Genomic DNA, 20,309 nt, shown 5'->3' with positions numbered 1-20,309 from the left:
GAAATGCAGATGGAGTTTCTAACTTTGCCTGTGTAAGTAGTTTGGCTAGTCTTCTTCCTCACCGCGGTGTTAAATAGCTGTTTCAGGGGTTTTCTTTTTCCATACATTTTCTTTCTCCATACATTTTCTTCCTGCATACAGTTTTGCAAAGGTGGTAAAGGCAGAATGGTAAATATGGGAATACAAATATGGTATTAAAAAAACCTGTATTTAATCACTGCTTATGAAACCTAATTTTATTTTAGAGGATATGTAAGCCCTAAGAAGCAAAACATCAACACAAATCAAATAATTTTACTTGATTTAGGAGAGATTTGCAAGGAACAGGAAGAATGCAATAATTTTCATGTATACTTTAAAAGGAAAAGGAAAAAGAAACCACACTAGGCTGAGTAACAATTATCCCTACTGAAGAATCTACAGAAAATTCAGAAATTAGACATGTGGGCAGTATGATACTATTTGTACAAAGTTTTACATTTTCCAGTTGACTAGAAGAAAATGTGCAATTCCTGTTTATAAGTCGCAGAAACATTTCTCAGATAACAGCTTTGAAAATTAGAAAATTTAGAGCTTGAAAGAACTGAAGTTAAATAAAAAACCACAAAGCCTTTTTTTAAAGTGGGGGTTGCCTGTGAAAACGTACCAGCAATATTTCATTTTTTACCATTCTTATTAAATGTCATTAATGAAATGTTTATCTATTTATGTTTTTGCATTATAGATCAGAATATGGCTACACATCCCTGCTGTCATGCAGCATATTATACCCTTTAGGACTTACGTTATCAGGTACATTTTTAATTTAAGAATTTCGCTTGTGGGACTTGTTGACAGTACCTTTTTATAATTTCAGCTGATTAATTTTTCATTGTTCAAGTTGTTGCTCTGACTGTATCTTTTCAATAAAGAGAATGAAGGTAAGGTTTAGAGTTAGTTTGGGCAGTTCCTTACATTTATCTGATTTCAGTATCAGTCAGATCAATCTCGTTAACAGCATATTCAATGTGACATCCAACCCTATTCCAACGTGTCCTGTCAGGTTCAACTGTAATACAGTTTCACTTAATGCAATATTTTCATCAAACTTTACATAAAATTTACAATGAGACAGTGAAAGTAGAGGAGCAATATGTAGTCATTGAGATTTCATATACTGAGTTTCACTGAGTTTTAACACTGCTTCTCATTTTGATGTTCTGTATTTCCAGCTGGCAGGAACTGAAGTGTGATCAAAAGTCTGCTCACACTTTTATGTATCTAAATATATCCAGTCTTTATATCAAGCTGCCTATCATGAAAAGCACTTTAAAATTAAAGTACTTATAAAGTTATTTAATTATACAAGCAATTCATTGGCTTTCTCAGGACAATAGGAAAAATGCAATGAGCTGCTAATTAAATTATCTTGTGGATGTGTATCTGCCTGGAGGTGGAGGGGTGTGGTCACAGCTAATTCACTTTCCTGTGGCACAACTAAACTTCTCTGGTGCAGACATCCTAAAAGGCCACTGCTCTTGCAATGGGCTCTCAGCTTCCCCAAGGCTTTGGACTACATATAACTGTTAACGTTAGAAATCTGCTTATACTGGTCATAGATTACTTCCCTGATAGCAATAAATGTGCCTTTACTAATTATATCGTTTATATTGTTTTAACTATACCAATATAAAATCACACTCTTAACAAATATTATTACATTGGCAAGGAAAAAGTGCACAGAACATTGAGACTCAGAAGTATGTTTCACATTTAACATATTCTGGCTGTAATTGTAATGAATTTTGACTGTAGAAATTTAAATACTGGCTTGGGTGTCAATCTGTCATGCAGTATACCATGGTCTCTACCAAAATGATATCAGCAGAAAGAAGTAGTCTCTCATGTTTTTTGAATCTTATCACTCTTTTAAGTTACAGTCTAGCTGTATGCACTCCTTTAATGCTGATGTGTTATCTCTGAAATCTTATAAAGGTAATTATTAATAGTGAAGGAGTCTAAGAAGGACAGGCAGAGGATCTTCAAGTTCTTGTTCCATTAATGGTTGTTTTTGTACCTGGGAATTGGGTTAATGAGCCTTACCTATCTTACTGCAATGTATGGAAATTAAAAGGAGTATTGAAGGATTAACAGGCTGATAAGAAGGAACTTCAGTGAGACAGAATAACACAGCCTGTAGTCTTTGGTATTAATCCTCACTTGCTTGTCATTCTGTAATTCTTAAAGCATTTTCTGTTTTATAGCTGTAGGTGTAATTACAGTCACTGGAATGAATAGAAGATTTTTTTCTTCCTTCTGTTCTCCTAATTTCTTCTTCTCTACCCATAGCATATTTACATCTTATTTAAAATGTTATTTGTCAGCAGCTTCTTGCCATAAATAGTGCCCTTGATGTCTATTCATACAATTTACAATACACTGATGTCAGTCAGAATGGTGATACTGATACAGCATATGTCTATGGAAAGCACTAGCAGTTTAGAGAAGAAAGGGGATGTTCTCCCAGTTTTCATAACTGAATCCTTATGGGAGATCTAGGATTTCTCAACATTATGAAATTCCAAGCTTTGTTTGTGCAGATGCACTTAAGGAATGGGACATTGAAGCTTGGAGGACCTATAACAAAAATAGTCTCCAGTGCTGTAGCTTTACATGGGACACAAGTTAACATAGTTGCCTTCAATAAAAGATAACTTCCTTGAAGTATGCAACTCACCCCATATGTTTATGGAGCTTACAGATCCTGTCTTAGCAGCTTGGGTCTCTAGATCTCCATCTGCTTTTTACTTTAGTGAAAAAAACAAAAAAAGGCAAACATAATCCAGCACACAGCAGCAGAGCAACTCTGAAACAAATCTTGGAATAGTTTTCTGCATGTATGCAAAGACAAAAAGGACTTGGAAAGGATTTTGGTCTAGAATGAGCTCTTACCATAGAATCACAGAACTATTCAGGTTGGAAAAGACCCTTGGGATCACCAAGTCCAACTATCATCCCTACTCTACAAAGCTCTCCCCAAAACCGCATCCACCAACACCACATCCAAACGACCCTTAAACACATCCAGGGGTGGTGACTCCCCCCCCCCCCGGGCCAGCCTATTCCAGTGTCTAACCACTCTTTCTGTGAAAATTTTTTTCCTAATGTCCAGTCTAAGCCTCCCCTGTTAAAGCTGGAAGCCATTCCCTCTTGTTCTGTTGCTAATTCCCTGTGAAAAGAGATCAGCACCAACCTTTCTACAATGTCCTTTCAGGTAGTTGTAGAGACTGATGAGGTCTCCCCTCAGCCTCCTCTATCTCAAACTAAACATTCCCAGCTCCTTCAAGCATTCTTCATAAGATTTATTCTCTAGGCCCTTCACCAGCTTCATTGCCCTCCTCTGTCCTCACTCCAGCACCTTGATATCTCTCCTGAATTGAGGTACCCAAAACTGGACACAACACTCCAGGTGTGGCCTCACCAGTGCTGAGTACAGGGGGACAATCACCTCTCTACTTCTGCTGGTCACACTATTTCTAATCCAAGCCAGGATGCCATTGGCTTTCTTGGCCACCTGGGCACACTGCTGGCTCATACTCAGCTGCTTGTCAATTAGAAACCCTGGGGCTGTAATTGTCTGTTAGTCCAAATTACTTCTCCTGTAGAGTCCTTGCAAGAACTGCCTGGAGTGCTGAGCAGTGCTGGGCAGCATAAGCAGAAAGAGAGACCACCAGACAGGCATCTCAGCAGCATCTTCTATCAGATGAAGTTAGCCTTTAGGTTCCTGTTCTGAGGTTATTTCTGCTCAGAGTGGATGAATGAATAGCAAAGTGTATATTTGTAGAGGAGATCACTGCTGAAATTTGCAAAGTTCATGGACACAGTCCTGTCATTATTGCTGCTATTAAAAAAAAGACTAATAAATGTTATTTTCTGCCTGGGGAGTGGAGTACTAGCATTCATATCTTGCCTCTGAAGGACCTATGTTTTTAAGCAGTTTAGGAAAGAAGTAAAGGATGTTAATTAAAAATAACAACTTCCAATAAGGGTGCAAAGTAGTTTTGGCCTCTTCAGACAGCAGCTTTTATTAATCTTGATACCACAGAATTCTGCATATCAAATGGCAATATTATAATGGAAAAAAAGAAGTGACTTAATGACAAAGTGACTCAAGAAGTCACAGCTTATTGCAGTTATAAATGAGGGCAAGTTGTTGATGGTCTCTTTGTAAAAGACATGGTTCCAGCTGACTTTCACCTCAAGATCAGAGATGAGAGATCATCTACGAGACTTCAGATATTGAATGCCATATTGAAAAGCAGTAGCTATAAACAGTGATGTTTTGAGGACGGTGTTTTTTCAGGGGAAGGATTTTTGATTTAAAGTGTCATGGATGGTTCTGCCTTTCAGCAAGAAAAAGACTAGCAGTGAAGATCAGCTTTATGAGAAGTAAGAGATAAGGTTGTATGTCTGATATTCTAAGTGTCTCTGTAAACCACCAAAAAACTTTCAATAGTATAAAGGAAAATACCTTAAAATTTTCCTTTCTTTTGACATCACAGTTGGTATCACCTACTAAATGTTCCTGTGGTAAAATCTAAGGGCTGTGTGTAGCATTAGTGCTGACCGATATAGTAATTAGTTATAATGCTTTCTTCTCCCTTTTTCCTCTCTCCTGCTTCAAGACAGATCTTCGAGGACTTTTTACAAACGAGGTTAGGAAGAAACAGAACATTCTGTGCTCAGGCACACGGAGAGGAAATTGCAATGGGCAGTTGTTCTTGTGTAGCCATGTAGTCTCAGCACAGGGCACAGGCATGGGCACAGCACTGGTATATGCAGAGGCAGTGGAAGCTCCAAGCAGAATTGTTGATCCACAGTGCTTTCTGTGGAGAACAGTGAGAGGGAATGCAGCTGAAATAATTCAAATTAGTCTTCTACTTTAAAATTTTTTTCTTAAGAATTCGCATTTTTTGGGAGTGCCTGAGACCAGTCCTTACTACTAAATGTCATTAAAAGCTCTTACAATAAATAAGCCTTGAAGTTTTCAATTGCAAAAAAAATATTTAACTCCTCCAAAAATATGGAAATCTATGCTGTAGATACAAAGAATAGTCAAGTCAGGAGACAATAGCCAGGAACTTAAGTAAATTCTTTGTATCACTGAGGAGTCCTGACTCATTCTGTGTGATAGCCCTTTTGCAGCTGTGATCCAAAGGAATCATATTAAGGAAAAAAGATTATTTCACAGCTGAGTAACTGAAGTCCTGAAGCATAGGATGTGATAAGTGTTACATGAACATGGAACTGCATGTTTAAAACTGAATTCTCTCTCTCCCCAAATACAGCAAATTTAAATAGTTTCAGTAGACAAAATGGTGTTGTTTTTTTTTTAAATGACTATGTGTTGCCTAAGTATATATTTACTCATTATTCTAAATATGCTAGGTTGGCAGGACAGGTCCTATACATATATAGACTATCATAGAATTGTTAAGGTTGGAAGGGTTCTTAAAGATCATCAAGTTCCAACCCCTCTGCCATGAGCAGGGAACCGTGCCACTAGACTAGGTTGTACAAAACCTCATCCAGCCTGGCCTTAAAAACCTTCAGGGATGGGACATCAACAACTGCCCTGGGCAACCCATTCCAATATGTATTAAAAAAAGTATGTTTCTTTCCAAAAGTCTTACTTAGGCAAAAATGACAGATTTACTAGGTTATACAGATCCTGAAGTATCATTCATATATTCCTCTAAGACTTCATGTTCATCAGAATCAAAAGGACAAAAATGTAGGAGTTAAAAAAATAAGGAAGGACAGAATGGAAAATATTAAGCCATTATATGAATCAGTCACATTCACATTTATATACTATGTACAGTTCTTTCTGATAATTCCTTCTTGAAGATAATGATATAACCACCTAGTTGATAGGAAGAGTGGTGAAGAAGGTAGGAGTCAAAAAATTACATTGATAGGAAGAGAGACAGTCTAGGATTTTTTTTTTATATACAGGGAGATGGCTGTTGTATGAGTGGCATGAAGACAATTAGTAGGGAATGATAATTTGAAGTTGTTCAGAAACAGGAAATGGAGAACATGCAGTACGATTGTCAGGTTGCAGACTTTAGAGAAATTAGAGGAAATTGTTTTCATGTGAATGTAATTATTAAGCTAACTGGCATGAGAAAGCCAAAAGTGTAAATGGAAAAAGAGAAATTAATTCACAGTAGTAGATAGCCTCATAAGTTTTTTTTTTTATATATGGGATAAATTTTTCATCTGCTTTTAGGTTGGCAGTTTTGGGTTAGATAGACCTTTTGTCTTGCTCCAGTATCACTGTTCTTAGGTAAGGTAATACAGCAAATTTACAATTAGCCAGTGTAAGGCATATGTGTGTTAATTGCCAGTGCTAGTTTAAGTTTTCTTGTTACTAGCAGTGTACTACTGGTTCAAGCTTAAAACAGACCCAGTTTACTGATACAGACAGGCTTAGGCCACCATATCTTTTCACAATAAAAATGAGGCTTGGCCTACTCTGCAAGTTTCTATATTTTTAATATTAGTAGTAAAGGTATGATCGTAATTGATTTTTGATGAGTGTAGTACCACTAAGGCTGTAAGGACAAGTATGCTGGCCTCTATGTTCATATTGTGCTTGCTTAGAGTAACCCAGTTATATTAAAAAATGTTTACCTAGGATACAGATTAATGAGCAAAAAATGCTCTTTGTAGCTTTCTCAAGGGCCCTGACAAAACATTATGCTGCTGAAGTACTTCTGTGTCTGTGAAAATGCACCTACACTGAAGTTTCAGTTATTAAAAAAAGGGATTTTTAAAACAGTCTCCTAATGATATTATAATGCAGAAAACATGACACAGATCTGATTCAGTCTTGGACTAAATGCAGTGAATGCACTGAAAGACTCTTAAAAATGTTGTTGTTGTTGTTGGTTAAATTTTAAGAATGAAAGTTTTAAACTGATAGATTTTCTTTAAAATAAAGGTTATCTTTATTAGGTTAGCATAGTTGCTTCATCAGACTTTCCAGTGCGAAGATTTCAATTGAAAGTCCTTTTACAGAAGTCTCGAGAAGCCACAAAAGCACCCCCCGTTCCCTGCGTATAGGTCTGTGTCCATTCTCACCTGCCTGTTGCATAGAAGCACTCTGTATTTGTCCTATGTAGAATGAGAAAATTAACGTAATTTATTTGGATATCTTTGAGATACTAAAAAATCCATCATAAAACAGTTCAGTGTAACTTGATGTGCGTTACGAACACTGGAGCTGATTATAGTTTGCGTATAAAAAATGAGGAGATGAAAACTGGTCTGAGGTTGCAGATGGTTATATTGAGATTATTATGATTTGTACCAGGGACCAGTGCATTTTTTTCATCAGTGTAACTCTTCTCACCTGTCTGTAGGTTAAATATAGGTCACTGTGTCTGGTTTGCTCCTGAACTCTTTCAAATGAGTGTTTCCTTCTCATTGCTGCTTTTTTCTTTCGTTTAGAAATCAAAACACAGAAGGATTACTTTCTTGCCATGATCTCGTTTCCAGTATTCAATATGAGAAGGCAAATTTCACAATTAACAGCAAACAGTGAAGGATCTGGTTGCCTTGGCCCTGAATGATCCTTCTTTTGTCCTAATGTTACTTACCTGATTTTTATCTTGTTCAACTGTCTCTATGATTATTTGCACTGAAGTCACTTTTTTATGTTTAACAGTGTTAAGTATCATTTAAGTGTGTTTATTTTAAGGTCTCTACACAAGAGCTGTTAAATAGGGCCTCAATCTAAATAAGAATCAGAGCCTGTATTTTTGCTGTAAAAAAAATACTGATATTTATATGATGTAAATGCAAAGGAATGGTGCATAAATCTAGTTAAGTTAAGTTTAATATCTATCTCTTGTGTTTTTTTAAATATTCATGCATCTATTTGGCCGGTCTTCAAAGATAAATCCAGACTTAGACTGTTAAACAAATGGATTTTTAACACATTTTCATGTAGTTAAATCTAGTTTGGATGTAGTTGATACTTCAAAATGCTGAAGTAGAGCAGAAAAATTAATTTTGCTAGCCTTGGATGTACTTACTTTAACTGCTTCAAAATAAGCTTAGGAAAGCTTGTTCCTAAATGTTTTTTCTCTTATGCACTCAGTTTAGAATAAATTCTCAGCTGTGTCAGTGTTTCATATGTGAACTTTACAAACATTTCAGTGTAATTTTTCTTGGTATGTTTTGATCTTGTGATTGGTCAGGTAAGACTGAGGTTGCCCTAGCTTCTATAAGTTAGTTCTTATAAATTATTATTTGTCCTGCCTCACCTTTGCAGACAATACCTCTATTTGGATTCATTGTGCCTGGTTAGATGATTTCTTATCAAAGATGTCTGTAGTTAGAAGAACTTAGCAGTTTAAAATTCTTCAGCATTTTTGGTTTCTTTATAAGATTTAGAGGATCATTGGTGATGCTTCACATGCGTCCTTAAAGATTGTCATTATTGTCAGTAGAAGACACAACTTTGGCATGTGTTCCTATAGTAGTAACCTGTTGTGAAAGCAGGACAGTGGCACAGGGAGTACTGATGTACAAGCACAGATGGCATGTGGTTATGGCAGAAAAAAATGTGAATGTACCTCATTTACTCTAATTATATCAGAACATGATTGCACAATTACAATTTTTTTTTCCTGTTCTGTGACTTAGGCCACAAACAGGGTTATAATAATCTTCAAAGGATTCTCACTGTTCAAGCATTCTGGTTCTGATCCATCAACATTTTCCAGAAATACAGTTTTAAACTTTATTAATATGTTAAACATATTGTGACATTTCAGTTTTAAAGAAAGTAAATAGACATGATGCAACTACTTGGGAAATACACCTTCCCATGAAATAACTATGAAGTTTAGGCTTCCAGGCTACATTTCCAAAGAATTCCATGGATTTGCTGTTATTTTGTGGAATGAAAGAGATCTGTAGAGGTTTAAAATGAGGATTACATTTACTTTCTAAAATATTCTGCATAATTCTGTTTTTCCATGGGATATTTTTTTATTGCTGCCAACTTCTGGTATTTTAAGCCTTAGTACTCTTAAAGCTGTCAGAAATATGTATTTGCTATAATCAAAATGGTGTTCCAGGAATGTTCTAGTTTGAATCATACCCTTTTTTTTGTCTTCCATTTGTAATTTATTCTAGGTATTTATGTAAATTGTCAGACCAGGAGTTGCGGCAGAGTGCAGCCCGGAACATGGCAGACTTAATGTGGAGCACAGTTAAAGAACCGTTGGATACAGCCTTGTGTTTTGATAAAGAAAGTCTTGATCTTGCATTTAAATACTTTATGTCTCCAACTCTAACAATGAGATTGGCTGGGCTGAGTCAAATAACAGTAAGAACTTTTTACAAATATAAATAATATTTAGAATAAATGTTTCTTTTTGTGTTTTGTGAGTTATGGACTTGCTTGGGTTTTTTTTCAATGTGTGAAAAAAGCAGAATCCTCTTATGTGCAGTCTTAGGAAATTTTAGACATTATTTTGAATATAAGGTTCACTAAGAGATAAGTCCAGGTGATTGCTGTGTTCTGCAGCATATGGAACTGTAACACATTTACCATGCTAAACAAAACTGTCTTATAACCACATTTTGTGACAGATATGTTGAAATTAAGTCCCTTGACATGCCTTTATTTATTGTTTACAAAGGCTTTCAGTCTGTTTTGATTTTTACCTTACAGTGTCTTGACTCTACTGTAATTAGTTGCTTCTTTATACTGTATGTACCTATTTTTCCTGTTTATTTATGATAATCTGTGTCTCAAGGGAGCATTTTGCCATTAATTAGCAGGAGACTGACTTCAACGAGTAAATGTATATAGCATCAAATAGGAATAGATGAAATATATTTCATGAATGCTATGTATAATATGCTAAAAACCTGAATTCTAATCTGTCATACTTAATTAGCATAAAGTGAATGTTCAGGTTCGTTTTGTGTAACAAGAAGACTTCAGAGAATTGGTAAAGTCCTAGGTGATAACAGAATTTTTTTTTTTTTTGTATTTTTCATCACCATATGCTTTATTATTTATGCAATTACAATTACCTAATAGTGTCTGGCAAATACATATTAAAATATCACCATTAATTGGGCATAAAATTAATATCCTTTTTTATTTTTTTTACTCAATTTTGGAAAATGTAATTTTCAGTGTCATTTATTTTAAAGTAAATTTCCAGTGTTTACATAGTTCCAATTACATTAGATTTTTATTCCGTTAAGTACTTTTCCTTTGCTTTTGTACAGTTGTCCTTCTTCAACTCCTAATGCATGTCTTTTTGTGTGTCCTTACCAAAAGAAAGTCTGAAAATAAGAATGGATATGTTTATTTTTCAGGCATGTATTTTTTTTAAGGGAGTGTGAAATTGTGCAATTTTAAGCAGTTATAACATGTTTTGACCTGTTATGATTCATAAACATGGCTGTAAAAGTGAGATTTTTAATAATGGAGATGTATTTTTAGACTACCAAATAGGTTTTAGCTTGTAAAAACGCCTGAGATATATTTGCTAATAAGTTATTGAGTCTTTTTTAATATGAGTGCTCTCTAAAACTGCTCTGGAGCTCTGAGAATTCATTCTTCTTTCTCATTTGCATCATAGGCAATTTGCTTTTCCATTCTGTTTTTAAAGATCTTATGAAGATATATTTTTGGAAGAAGCATGTTTTCATTTTCTTGGTTGAGTTTGAAAAACATTTTGTTTTATTTGGTTTTCTATGCCTTGCCTGGAACAATTGAGTATAAAATTTGAGTATAAAGTCTGAACTAAAATTTACAGAAATGTTGGCTGCCTCTTCACTGAAGTTTTCTGTCATCTTTGCAAACAAAGATGTGTTTAGAAAGACGCAATGTAGCTCAGCTAGTATTTTCACACAACTTTCTCTGTTGTGCATCTACAGATGCACTTCCATGACTTCTTTTTAGAAACTTTTTTTCTGTTCAGGCCTTCGGTAGCTGGGATTTGTCAAAGTAATTTCATTGATGCGTTCTTCCTAACCAGCACAATGTTTTGTGTTCAAGACTTAAGAACTATGATACCTGCAACTACAAAATGTTTTCCTTTCCTGGATTTCCATTTGCCAATACTTGCGCATTTAGCCTTGAAACAATTCTTCCTTTCATTTTGCAGATAGTTATGAGGATTCAAAGAAAAATTACAGCAAAATTACATGCAAAACATTTTGAAGTGCAAACTTTTCAATATATACTTTATTTCAAAGAAAAGTTTATTCCAAAAATTCATATGGGAAGTTGACTCAAGTGCAGATTCTCATTTCAACTCTCAAGATCAAAGCTACAATAAATTTGGTCAGATAATTTCTATGGCTTGCTCTGTTGTTCCTTTTGCAAGATATATTACTTTTGCTGTCATAGTGGAGACAGAAATCTTTGACCAAAAAATCAGTGAATCTGAACAGATGAGTAACGTGGAGGTGTTGATTTGTATCTGCCAAGAGATTTTTTTTTTTTCCTGTCTGACAGCTAACATGACCATTCCTAAAATTAAACCTTTCAAGTTTCATGGAACCTTCTGAGACTCACAGAATACATTCTGTTATGGCATACAGGAATTATATTTGCTTGCCACCAAAAATAGACTCTCCTCCCTTGAGGTGTAACATACGTAATATGTCATATTGTCTGACTAAAGTTCTTATTTACAAAACAGAGTTGAAGACAGACACATGAAAGTTAATTTTAGCAAAGTGGAAGCTTGAGTGGTTGAATATGAAGTTGGAAATAGAGACAGAAAATAACAGCAAAATGTAAATAGAGATATACCTGAAGCTTTGTTTTTATTGTTACCTTTTTTCTCTTTTATTTCATCTCCCAGTCATCTCTCGAGGTGGTTCAACTCCAAAATACCCTCTTCATTCTCTATTATTCCTTAACAAACAGGATTCTCTCTTTTCCTGTCTTTACAGTTACAGATGAACTTAAAAATGTGAAAAAGAATGCTGACAACTGATATGGCCATCTTTCCTCTTTCAGTTGTTCACCACCTTTTTATTTGGTTCTATGCATTAGTGAAAATGGAAGTGCAATACTCTTAGGATTTTCCTGAACAAGTTCAGTGCAAAACGTGAACAGTACATATTTATTCTTCTTGCATTGGTTTCTTGTACAGAAGGTTTAATTGCTTTTGATGCCTGGGTCTTAAGACAAGACTAGCTAGGTAAATGCCTTTTTGTTCTCAGCTTTCTTTGCTGAAGATTAAAAAAATATAAAAGTATTTATTCCCTCTGGCATTTCATGGTAATGAAACATGGTAAAGTAAAAAAAAGTGGTGAGTGAGAACAAGGTGGTTCAACACTATCTCTTGTGTACTTTGAGCTGTGCTTGTTGTGTCAGAATTCTAAGGCTTTGGTTGAAATTATTGGAATTTTCAGACAATCTTTACAATATGAAAAATAACACCTTTTGTCAGAATTCCTTTGGATAAGGATTTTGTATGGGAAATTTGGATCAACATGTGACCATGGATTTAAAATTGACAATGGTAATACTTTTTTACCCATTGTTTCCTTTCAAAACAGTTTCAGTTGGGGGGCAGGTCTTCAGAAAAACCACTGAACTTTCACTTTGTTATTTGACCCACTTCTAATTGGTCATAAATTTTTTTTCATTAAGATATGTCACATGTTTTTCCACTCCCAAGTATGTTTAGTTTGAAAGTGTCTAGTAATAACTTACCTATTAATTATTGTGTAATCAGGCTCACAGATTTTAATGTATATGTTAAATTTTCTTTCTTCAGAAACATTTTTTCCCATTAAAAGGGTTGAAATTAGACACAAATAAATGTTTGTGCAAAGCCTGCAGGAGAGTAGCTGTCACCTGAACTACAGAGTGCATGTACCAGGCTTGTTTCAAGAAAGAAAAGAGTACATTTTTTTATAAAGTTATGCAAGAAGTTTAATTTTAATTAAAAAAATTCACATTACTGTGGCTTGAACTTTTTGAAAACAAGGTGGCAAATAAGTTTTACTGTATGATTTTAAATGTTTTTAAAAGTCTTACGTACATGTAAAGAATTGCATACAGAGCCATCTCTGTATCAGGAAATTTGATGCTGGTGGAAAAGAGATGCATGTATTTAACAGGCTTGTGTTGTTTTTTTTTCTTTGATGTCTTATCAGTTCAGATACCTTCAAAAGCTTCGTTTAATATGAAAATATGTAATTTCACTCTCCAATTTTGTGGGCTTTCCACACCAATAGTGTGACAAAACAAATTTTTGTTGTTGTAGTAAGTGTTACAATAATGGGCAAACTCATCCAAAAAGATCCGTTTCTGGAGTGCGTGTTTCATTTCTCATGAAAACGCATGTGTGAAGTGACTGCTGCACAACTTGGTTTGACATTTGGAATGGCTGAAGTTTCATAACGTCATTTAATTGCTTTAGTGAAAGAAAGGTTGATTTTAAAAGGAAATTGATCCCTCTTGCCTACTAGAATGCCTGTTGTGGAAATTTCCGTCAAAGCAATTTATTTAAAAACACTGAAAGTACTAGAAAAATTTTTTACTGTCACTAATAGTATTTTTAAATGTAAGAAAAGTGCCTAAAAAAACTAGATAAATTTTAATTTTTTTCTTCCTTTTTCTAACTGTAGAACCAACTTCATACCTTCAATGATGTGTGTAATAATGAGTCATTAGTTTCAGACACAGAAACGTAAGTAGGAACATTATTATGAATATTTTTAAGTGCACTATATGATTATAGTCCTTCTATATGGTTGTTGTGGATTATACACAGTGGGGAGCAGTGATAATCTGAGGCATTGATTAGAAATATTCTAATTAAGGGTTTAATAAATGGTTTTAATTTGTAAATTTAAATATATTTCTAAATGTGTCTGGTTTTTTTTACTGTCTTAAAGATAGAGTCAAGGTAACCTTTAGAAAAAAGTAGATACTGAAATAATAAATACTTATAATGGGCCCTTATCTTAATTGTAATTTATAAATAATAACCATCTAATTCATATCCAAGTAGTATTTTTGCTGACTCTTTAATTTCTTATTATTATTCAGTTAACTAAGACTTGTCTTGCCATTACTGGCACCCAGCCTTGTTATTAGTTTTCCATTGAGTCTGTGAGACGAAGCTATTGGAACAATTTATTGTTTTTCTTTAAAATCCTTAATTGTATAATTCAGGTGTGTTTAAGAGTTCTCAAGGAGACTCCCATAAGTCTTTGTGAAGGTTCGTGTGTGGAATTGTATTCCAGTGTGGAAATATGTCAGTTTTTTCTAAATTTAATGTTAGATCTGTCTAGTATATAGACAAAAGTATGTCCTTAAGTAGCTGAAATAAGTGTTATTTTGAAATAATAGGAAAATTGTGTAAAATCTAGCATTTTGCTTGTGATACACTCTTCAAATTCATCTTAGGGAGTGATACACTCTTTAGATTTATCTTGGGGGTTGTATCCATGTGCATATCTGTCTCACTACACGCACACTGTTATCTTTTGCTCATGAATGAGAAGTCTGTTACAGCAGCAGTTCGGTTGTTTATTTATCTGGGCCGTTTTATTATAGATTATTTTATTTTGACACTTGTTTGTTAAGCATATCAAGACCACAATACTGTAAATTTCATGTAAATAACAGCTTGAATATTTGAAGAGAAATTTATGGTAATAGGTTGATGTTTTAAAAGGTCAGATCAGAGTCCTGGGCAGTTTCGCTTCCATAAAGATATGAAAATACCTTGAGAATACAGAACAAATAACCACTTATGATCAACTTTTTCTCTCCGTTTTCAATTATGACACAAGTATCTTACTATGATCTGATGAAACCTGAATGTAATTTCACTAAGCTCATGTACATTTCAAAGAAATTGCATTATTGTAATAAATAAAATCACAGAGTTATTACTTCAGTGTAATAGAATATTAACATAACATATATATATCTATAATTATTATGTATATTTTGTGCTGTGGGACAGGGTTTTTTTCCAAAGCCTCTAGTTTTGTAGTATTAGAAGTAAATTTGACAGGGGCATAACACATTGAGTATGTGTAGTGACTTGGTTGGCTGGGGTATTTTCAATATTGTACTGTCTGTTTGTGGTGTACTGTTACACTGGGGCTGCTAAACCTCAATTTTATCCATTTCTTCTCCTCTTTTCTTCATGATGAAAACCTGAAACTGAGATGATTCTTGGTTAGTTTATCTTCTGAAGCACATTGTGAATGAAATAGTTTTTCTAATTAAGGAACATTACCAAGAAGCTATTCTGCCTGTTAAACAAATAAAAAAGTGTTTTGATTTTCTATGTCAGAGGTAAAAAAGGAAAATTATTGACAGGGGAAAAGGAGGACGACGCTTCAGTTTCCCTGCAGAAGAGCAGATGTACTAAGCAAGAGCATCAGAGTTATTTTAAAGCTGAAGGAAATTGTCAAATTCTCTTTTGGGATATTACTTTCTTGGCAAGGGCATCTGTAAACAGCCTGTCATTTGAAAGGAATGCAGGATGAACAGAAGACCTTCTTTTCCACTTTTGTAATATGTGATTATTTTTTTTTTCTTCAAATCTGTATTTCAGTCATTCTGGTGTTTTGCCTGAAAAGTTGAGTACAAATCAGTATCAAGTTCTGCTGCTCATCTTCAGATATCTTTTGAAATCACAGATTTCTTCCAGCCAAATAATCACAAAAGGCTGGTGCAGAAGAGTGGGGAAAATGTCTCAGTTCCACAGTTTGTTCAGTAGAAAGCTTCTCTCTCATTTGAGACTCTGTCCAAGAGACGTTTTTGGATGAGAAGCCACTTACAGAGTTGGCAGTGATTGAATTAATATCAAAAGGAAAGCTATTCATTCCTGTTTTCTTTCCTTAGTGGAGAACGAAGTGCAAGATTTATTTTGTACCTTTGTAGCCTCTGCAGATTTATCAAAGGAAGATGTTTTGCATTATGTCTGGTCGTCCCCATTATGTGTTTTGACTTTTCCAGATGCATTTGGAACTGTCAACCTTTGGGATTTCTCCTTCTGTATCTTGATAAGGTGGGTTTGCGGGAGGTATCTTTATTTTTTAAAGAGCTATTGGTTAGTCCCAGCTCTTTCCTTTTGTTTGGAAGTATCATCAGGATTTTTTAGCAAATATTTTAGAACCGTAGCTTCCCATCTTTATCAGCATGGTTGCAAATTTTTCCATGGTTAAAGAATCTTCTGTCTAGGAAAACACTGCATTTCACAACTTGTGCTTGAAAGCAGCCAAAAACTAAGACAGAGAAATCCGTTTTCTAGCTGTAGATACTTGTCTTTTTAGATTTGGTTTACTTTATTGTCTTCGCTAGGGTTGAGGGTTTGTGGTGACAGTACACTTACTGTTCAGATATGTGCAATGTCTCAGTGATCCAACTTCACAATATCCCTCAGAGATACACATTTAATTTAGCTATTCCTGGCTCTTAAGATCAAATTCTTTGCACTCAGAGGTACTGGAGTGTATGAAATCTACTGAATCTAAACATAATGAGACTCAAAAACAGGAGAGTCTTCAAGTCTTTGAATAGTAATTTCTCAAATTATTTTGCTGATGTCAGTTAGTGAATAATGATTATGCCTTTCAGGGAGAGAAAGATTTTTTTTGTGCTGTTTGGACCACAAGAGGAAAAAAAAACTTTTTTCTTAATGACTACACCAGCAGCTTGTGAAAATAGCATGTGTAAAGGGAGAGTTTGTTTTACTCTTCACTTGGCAGGCAGCCAAGAATTTGAGTTTCAGGATTCAGCTTGATGCTGAGACTTGTTTAAAAACCCTCACTTAAAAAGCTTCCTCTGGAGTAATTTCAGGTGTCCAAAATTCTTTTCACTTGTGAACAGAAAGATCTGGGCTAGATCTTCTCCTTTCTTTTCCCTCTCTTCCCTTATTTATTGAGGTGTTAAACTGAAGATTTGTATTGATTTTTCCCTTTACCGACGTTCTCTTAGGTTGTGTTAACTCTTTGCTTTCTCAATTTTTATCTAAGCTCACCAACTGAATTTATGGCAGCATCATTTAAACACCTCTTCCGCTCTCTCTATTCCACATTCCAGGGATCTTTTCAGATTTTTTTTCTGAAAATAATATTAGTAAAGTTTTTCACTCAGCTTGCTAATGTTTCTTTCAAGCAGCATACACAGTAGTTTAATAAATATTCACTATTATGTCAGATGGTGGTTTTGGAGCATTAAATAATAAAATGTGTGCTCAAAACCATTGTGTGTTTGGATAGTGTGCTGGGAAGCCACCTACTAATATCCTCTTTGCATTTTTTATCCTAAATAGTTGAGCTCAGTGTTTTACATCCATTGTGACATTGTAGAGGCTGTTTTAGTGATTTTGTTAAGAAATGTTAGTCTTCATCCTTTGCAACCCACTCATTATATTTCTACATTTTTTCTTCTAAGTTTTTACATTATATTTTTCAGTGATGTTGCTGACTTGTGGGTTTTTTTCATCCACACTAAGCTGGTGTGTTTTTGTAGCTGCGTAGTGAATTGTGTTGGGAATTGACTGGTTTGATGAATAAGGTTTTCTTTGGTGGGGTTGTTTTGCTGTGGGATTTGTTCCTGGATCTGGGTCATTGTGTTGCTAGCAGGTATTGTACACAGCCTTAGATTAAAATGTTTGTAGGACTTTAATCGAGTCCTCTTCTAGATAGGCATTCTTTAGCCTACCAGGGAAATTGATAGACTGTAGTTTTCTTCCAGATAGTTTTATTTACAATAATGAACAAAACTCTAGTACTCACCTTTCATAAGTACAGTTCACAAACATCAAGTTTATCAGAAACTGCGTAGCTTCTACTTTTCCCTGCAGTCTTATGGAATGCCTGAGGAAACTAATGTAAAAAGCTCTTGAATTTCAATTCTTGGAAGTAAACCACTAATTTTTGACAGACATGAATTTTCAATGAATTTAAATTAGAAGTTTAGGGGAAAATTAAAGTCTAGAGATCATGGAGGCCAATATGTTGTGTAGATTTCCAGTATGAAAAATATTTAAAGACAACTAAACTAGAATAGCTACTACCTTTAATTTTTAGTTCTTTTCTCTCTCACCCACACTCTTGTAAGGGAGTATCATGTTCTTTAAATGACTTTTCCTCTTCCTATCCTGATTACTAAATCCATGAAAAGTAGCTAATTTGTGTTATTACTAAGATGAACTTTCCCACTACTAAGGTCTGTATGGCTTAGATATCTAACTTCCAAAACTGTTCTTTGTACTACTGCTTTTGTGTTAGAGCAAAAAGCATATTTATGATTTGGTCGTAATATAATGCATACTTTTCTTTCACTGTTTCCTTCAGTATGAAGGAGGAAAATTTGAGCGTATTTTTGAAAATTGAGTTCTTGCTAAGTTGCCTGAATTGTAGTGATACTGTATAGTGATAGTCTCTCCAGATCCTTCTCTTCTCCAGGCTCAACAGCCCCAACTCTCTGAGCCTGTTTTAATAGTAGAGGTGCTCCAGCCCTGTGGTTGTCTTTGTGGCCCTTCTCTGGACCCTCTCCAGCAGCTCCATGTCTTTCCTGTGATAAGGGCTCCAGACATGTGGCAGTAATCCAGGTGGGGTCTCACAAGAGCAGACTAGAAGAATCATGTCCCTAGCCCTGCTCGCCTTACTTCTTTTGATCCAACTCAGGATAAGGTTGGCCCTCTGGGCTGCGAGTGCACACTGGCGGCTCATGTCGAGCTTCTCATCTACTGCCACCACAAATCCAGGTAGATGGTGTTGGTTGCTCTTCCACTATCCACTATCTCTCTAGCCTTGTCACAGAAGGCTACCAAATTGGTCAGACATGACTTGCCCTTAGTGAAGCCATGTTGGCTGTCACCAGTCATCTCCCTATTTTCCACGTGCCTTAGCAGAGTTTCCAGGAGCATCTGTTCTATGATCTTGCTGGGCACAGAGGTGAGACTGACTGTCCTGTAGTTGCCCAGGTCTTCCTTTTCCCACTTTTTAAAAATAGGGGCTATGTTACCTTTTTTCCTGTCGGCAGGAACCTCACCAAATGACCATGACCTCTCAAATATAATGGACAGAGAGAGGCTGAGCAACTGCATGCGCCAGCTCATTCAGGACCTGTGGATGGGACCCCATCAGGTCCCATGGACTTGTACACCTTCAGGTTCTTTAGATGGTCACAAACCTGTTCTTCTCCTACAGAGGGGAGTGCTTTGTTCTCCCAGTCCCTGCTTGCACCTTCTGTGGCCTTTGTGATGATGCTGTAGCACTTGCCAGAGAAGACTGATGCAAAGAAGTCATTGAGGACCTCAGCCTTCTCGATATCCTCTGTAGCTAGGTCTCTTGTTTCCATCAGGAGAAGGCCTATGTTTTCCTTTGTTGTCCTTTTATCCCCAACATACTTGTAGAAGCTTTTCTTATTGCTTTTTACATCCCTGGCAAGATTTAATTCCATCTGGGATTTGGCTCTCCTTACCTGGTCCCCATCTGCTTGGACAACCTCTCTGTAACCCTCCCAAGGTACCTGCCTTAACTTTCATCCTCTGTGTGTTTCCTTCTTAAGTTTGAGTTTTTCTAGGAGCTGCTTGCTTGTCCACGCTGACCTCCTGGATTTTTTACCTGACTTTCTCTTAGTTGGGATGCACCACTCTTGGGCCTGGAGAAGGTTTTCCTTAAATATCAGCCAGCTTTCATGGGCCTCTCTACCCTCCAGGATGTTATCCCATGACACTAGCTCGAGCAGATCCCTGAAGAGGCTGAAATCTGCTGTCCTGAAGTCAAGGTAGTAAGCTTAACTGTGAGCCCTCTTTGCTGCCCTAAGGATTCTGAACTCCACCATTTCATGGTCACCACAACCAAGGCTGCCCTTGAGCTTAGCACCCCTCACTAGCCCTTCCTTGCTGGTGAGAACAAGGTCCAGTGTAGCACCTCTCCTTGTTGGTTCCTCAATTACTTGGAATAGGAAGTGGTCATCAACACGCTCTAGGAACCTCCTGGATTGTTTGTGCTTGCGGAGTTGTTCCTTCAACAGATACCAGGGTGGTTGAACTCACCTGTGAATACCATGGCTTGTGAACGAGAGGCTGCTCCTATCTGTCTGTAGAGTGTGTCATCTATACTGTCCTCCTGGTCAGGTGACCTGCAGCAGACCCCCACTGTAATGTCACCTGTGCCTGCCTTCCCCTTAATCTTAACCCATAAGCTCTCAGTTGGCTCCTAATCTGTTCCCTGGGTGAGCTCCTTGCACTCCTCCAGCTGTTTTTTGATATAAACGGCAACACCCC

The 20,309-nt window shown here is 36.0% G+C and overlaps 1 protein-coding gene across 1 annotated transcript in view; it reads left to right on the top strand.

Annotated features, from left to right (window-relative positions):
• Positions 1-20,309, top strand: part of USP34 (ubiquitin specific peptidase 34) — a 117,151-nt gene that overhangs the window by 17,479 nt on the left and 79,363 nt on the right. Inside the window, exons 6-8 of the mRNA XM_010007152.1 lie at positions 725-792; positions 9,193-9,385; positions 13,672-13,733. Of these exons, the coding sequence (XP_010005454.1) occupies positions 725-792; positions 9,193-9,385; positions 13,672-13,733 (323 nt within the window). The remainder of the gene's footprint in view (positions 1-724; positions 793-9,192; positions 9,386-13,671; positions 13,734-20,309) is intronic.

The sequence above is a fragment of the Chaetura pelagica genome, unplaced genomic scaffold (assembly GCF_000747805.2).
Source record: "Chaetura pelagica isolate M959 unplaced genomic scaffold, ChaPel_1.0 scaffold111, whole genome shotgun sequence".
Taxonomy (NCBI): Eukaryota; Metazoa; Chordata; class Aves; order Apodiformes; family Apodidae; genus Chaetura; species Chaetura pelagica.
The sequence above is the reverse complement of the archived record's forward strand: the minus strand, read 5'-3'. Positions and strand labels throughout refer to the sequence as shown.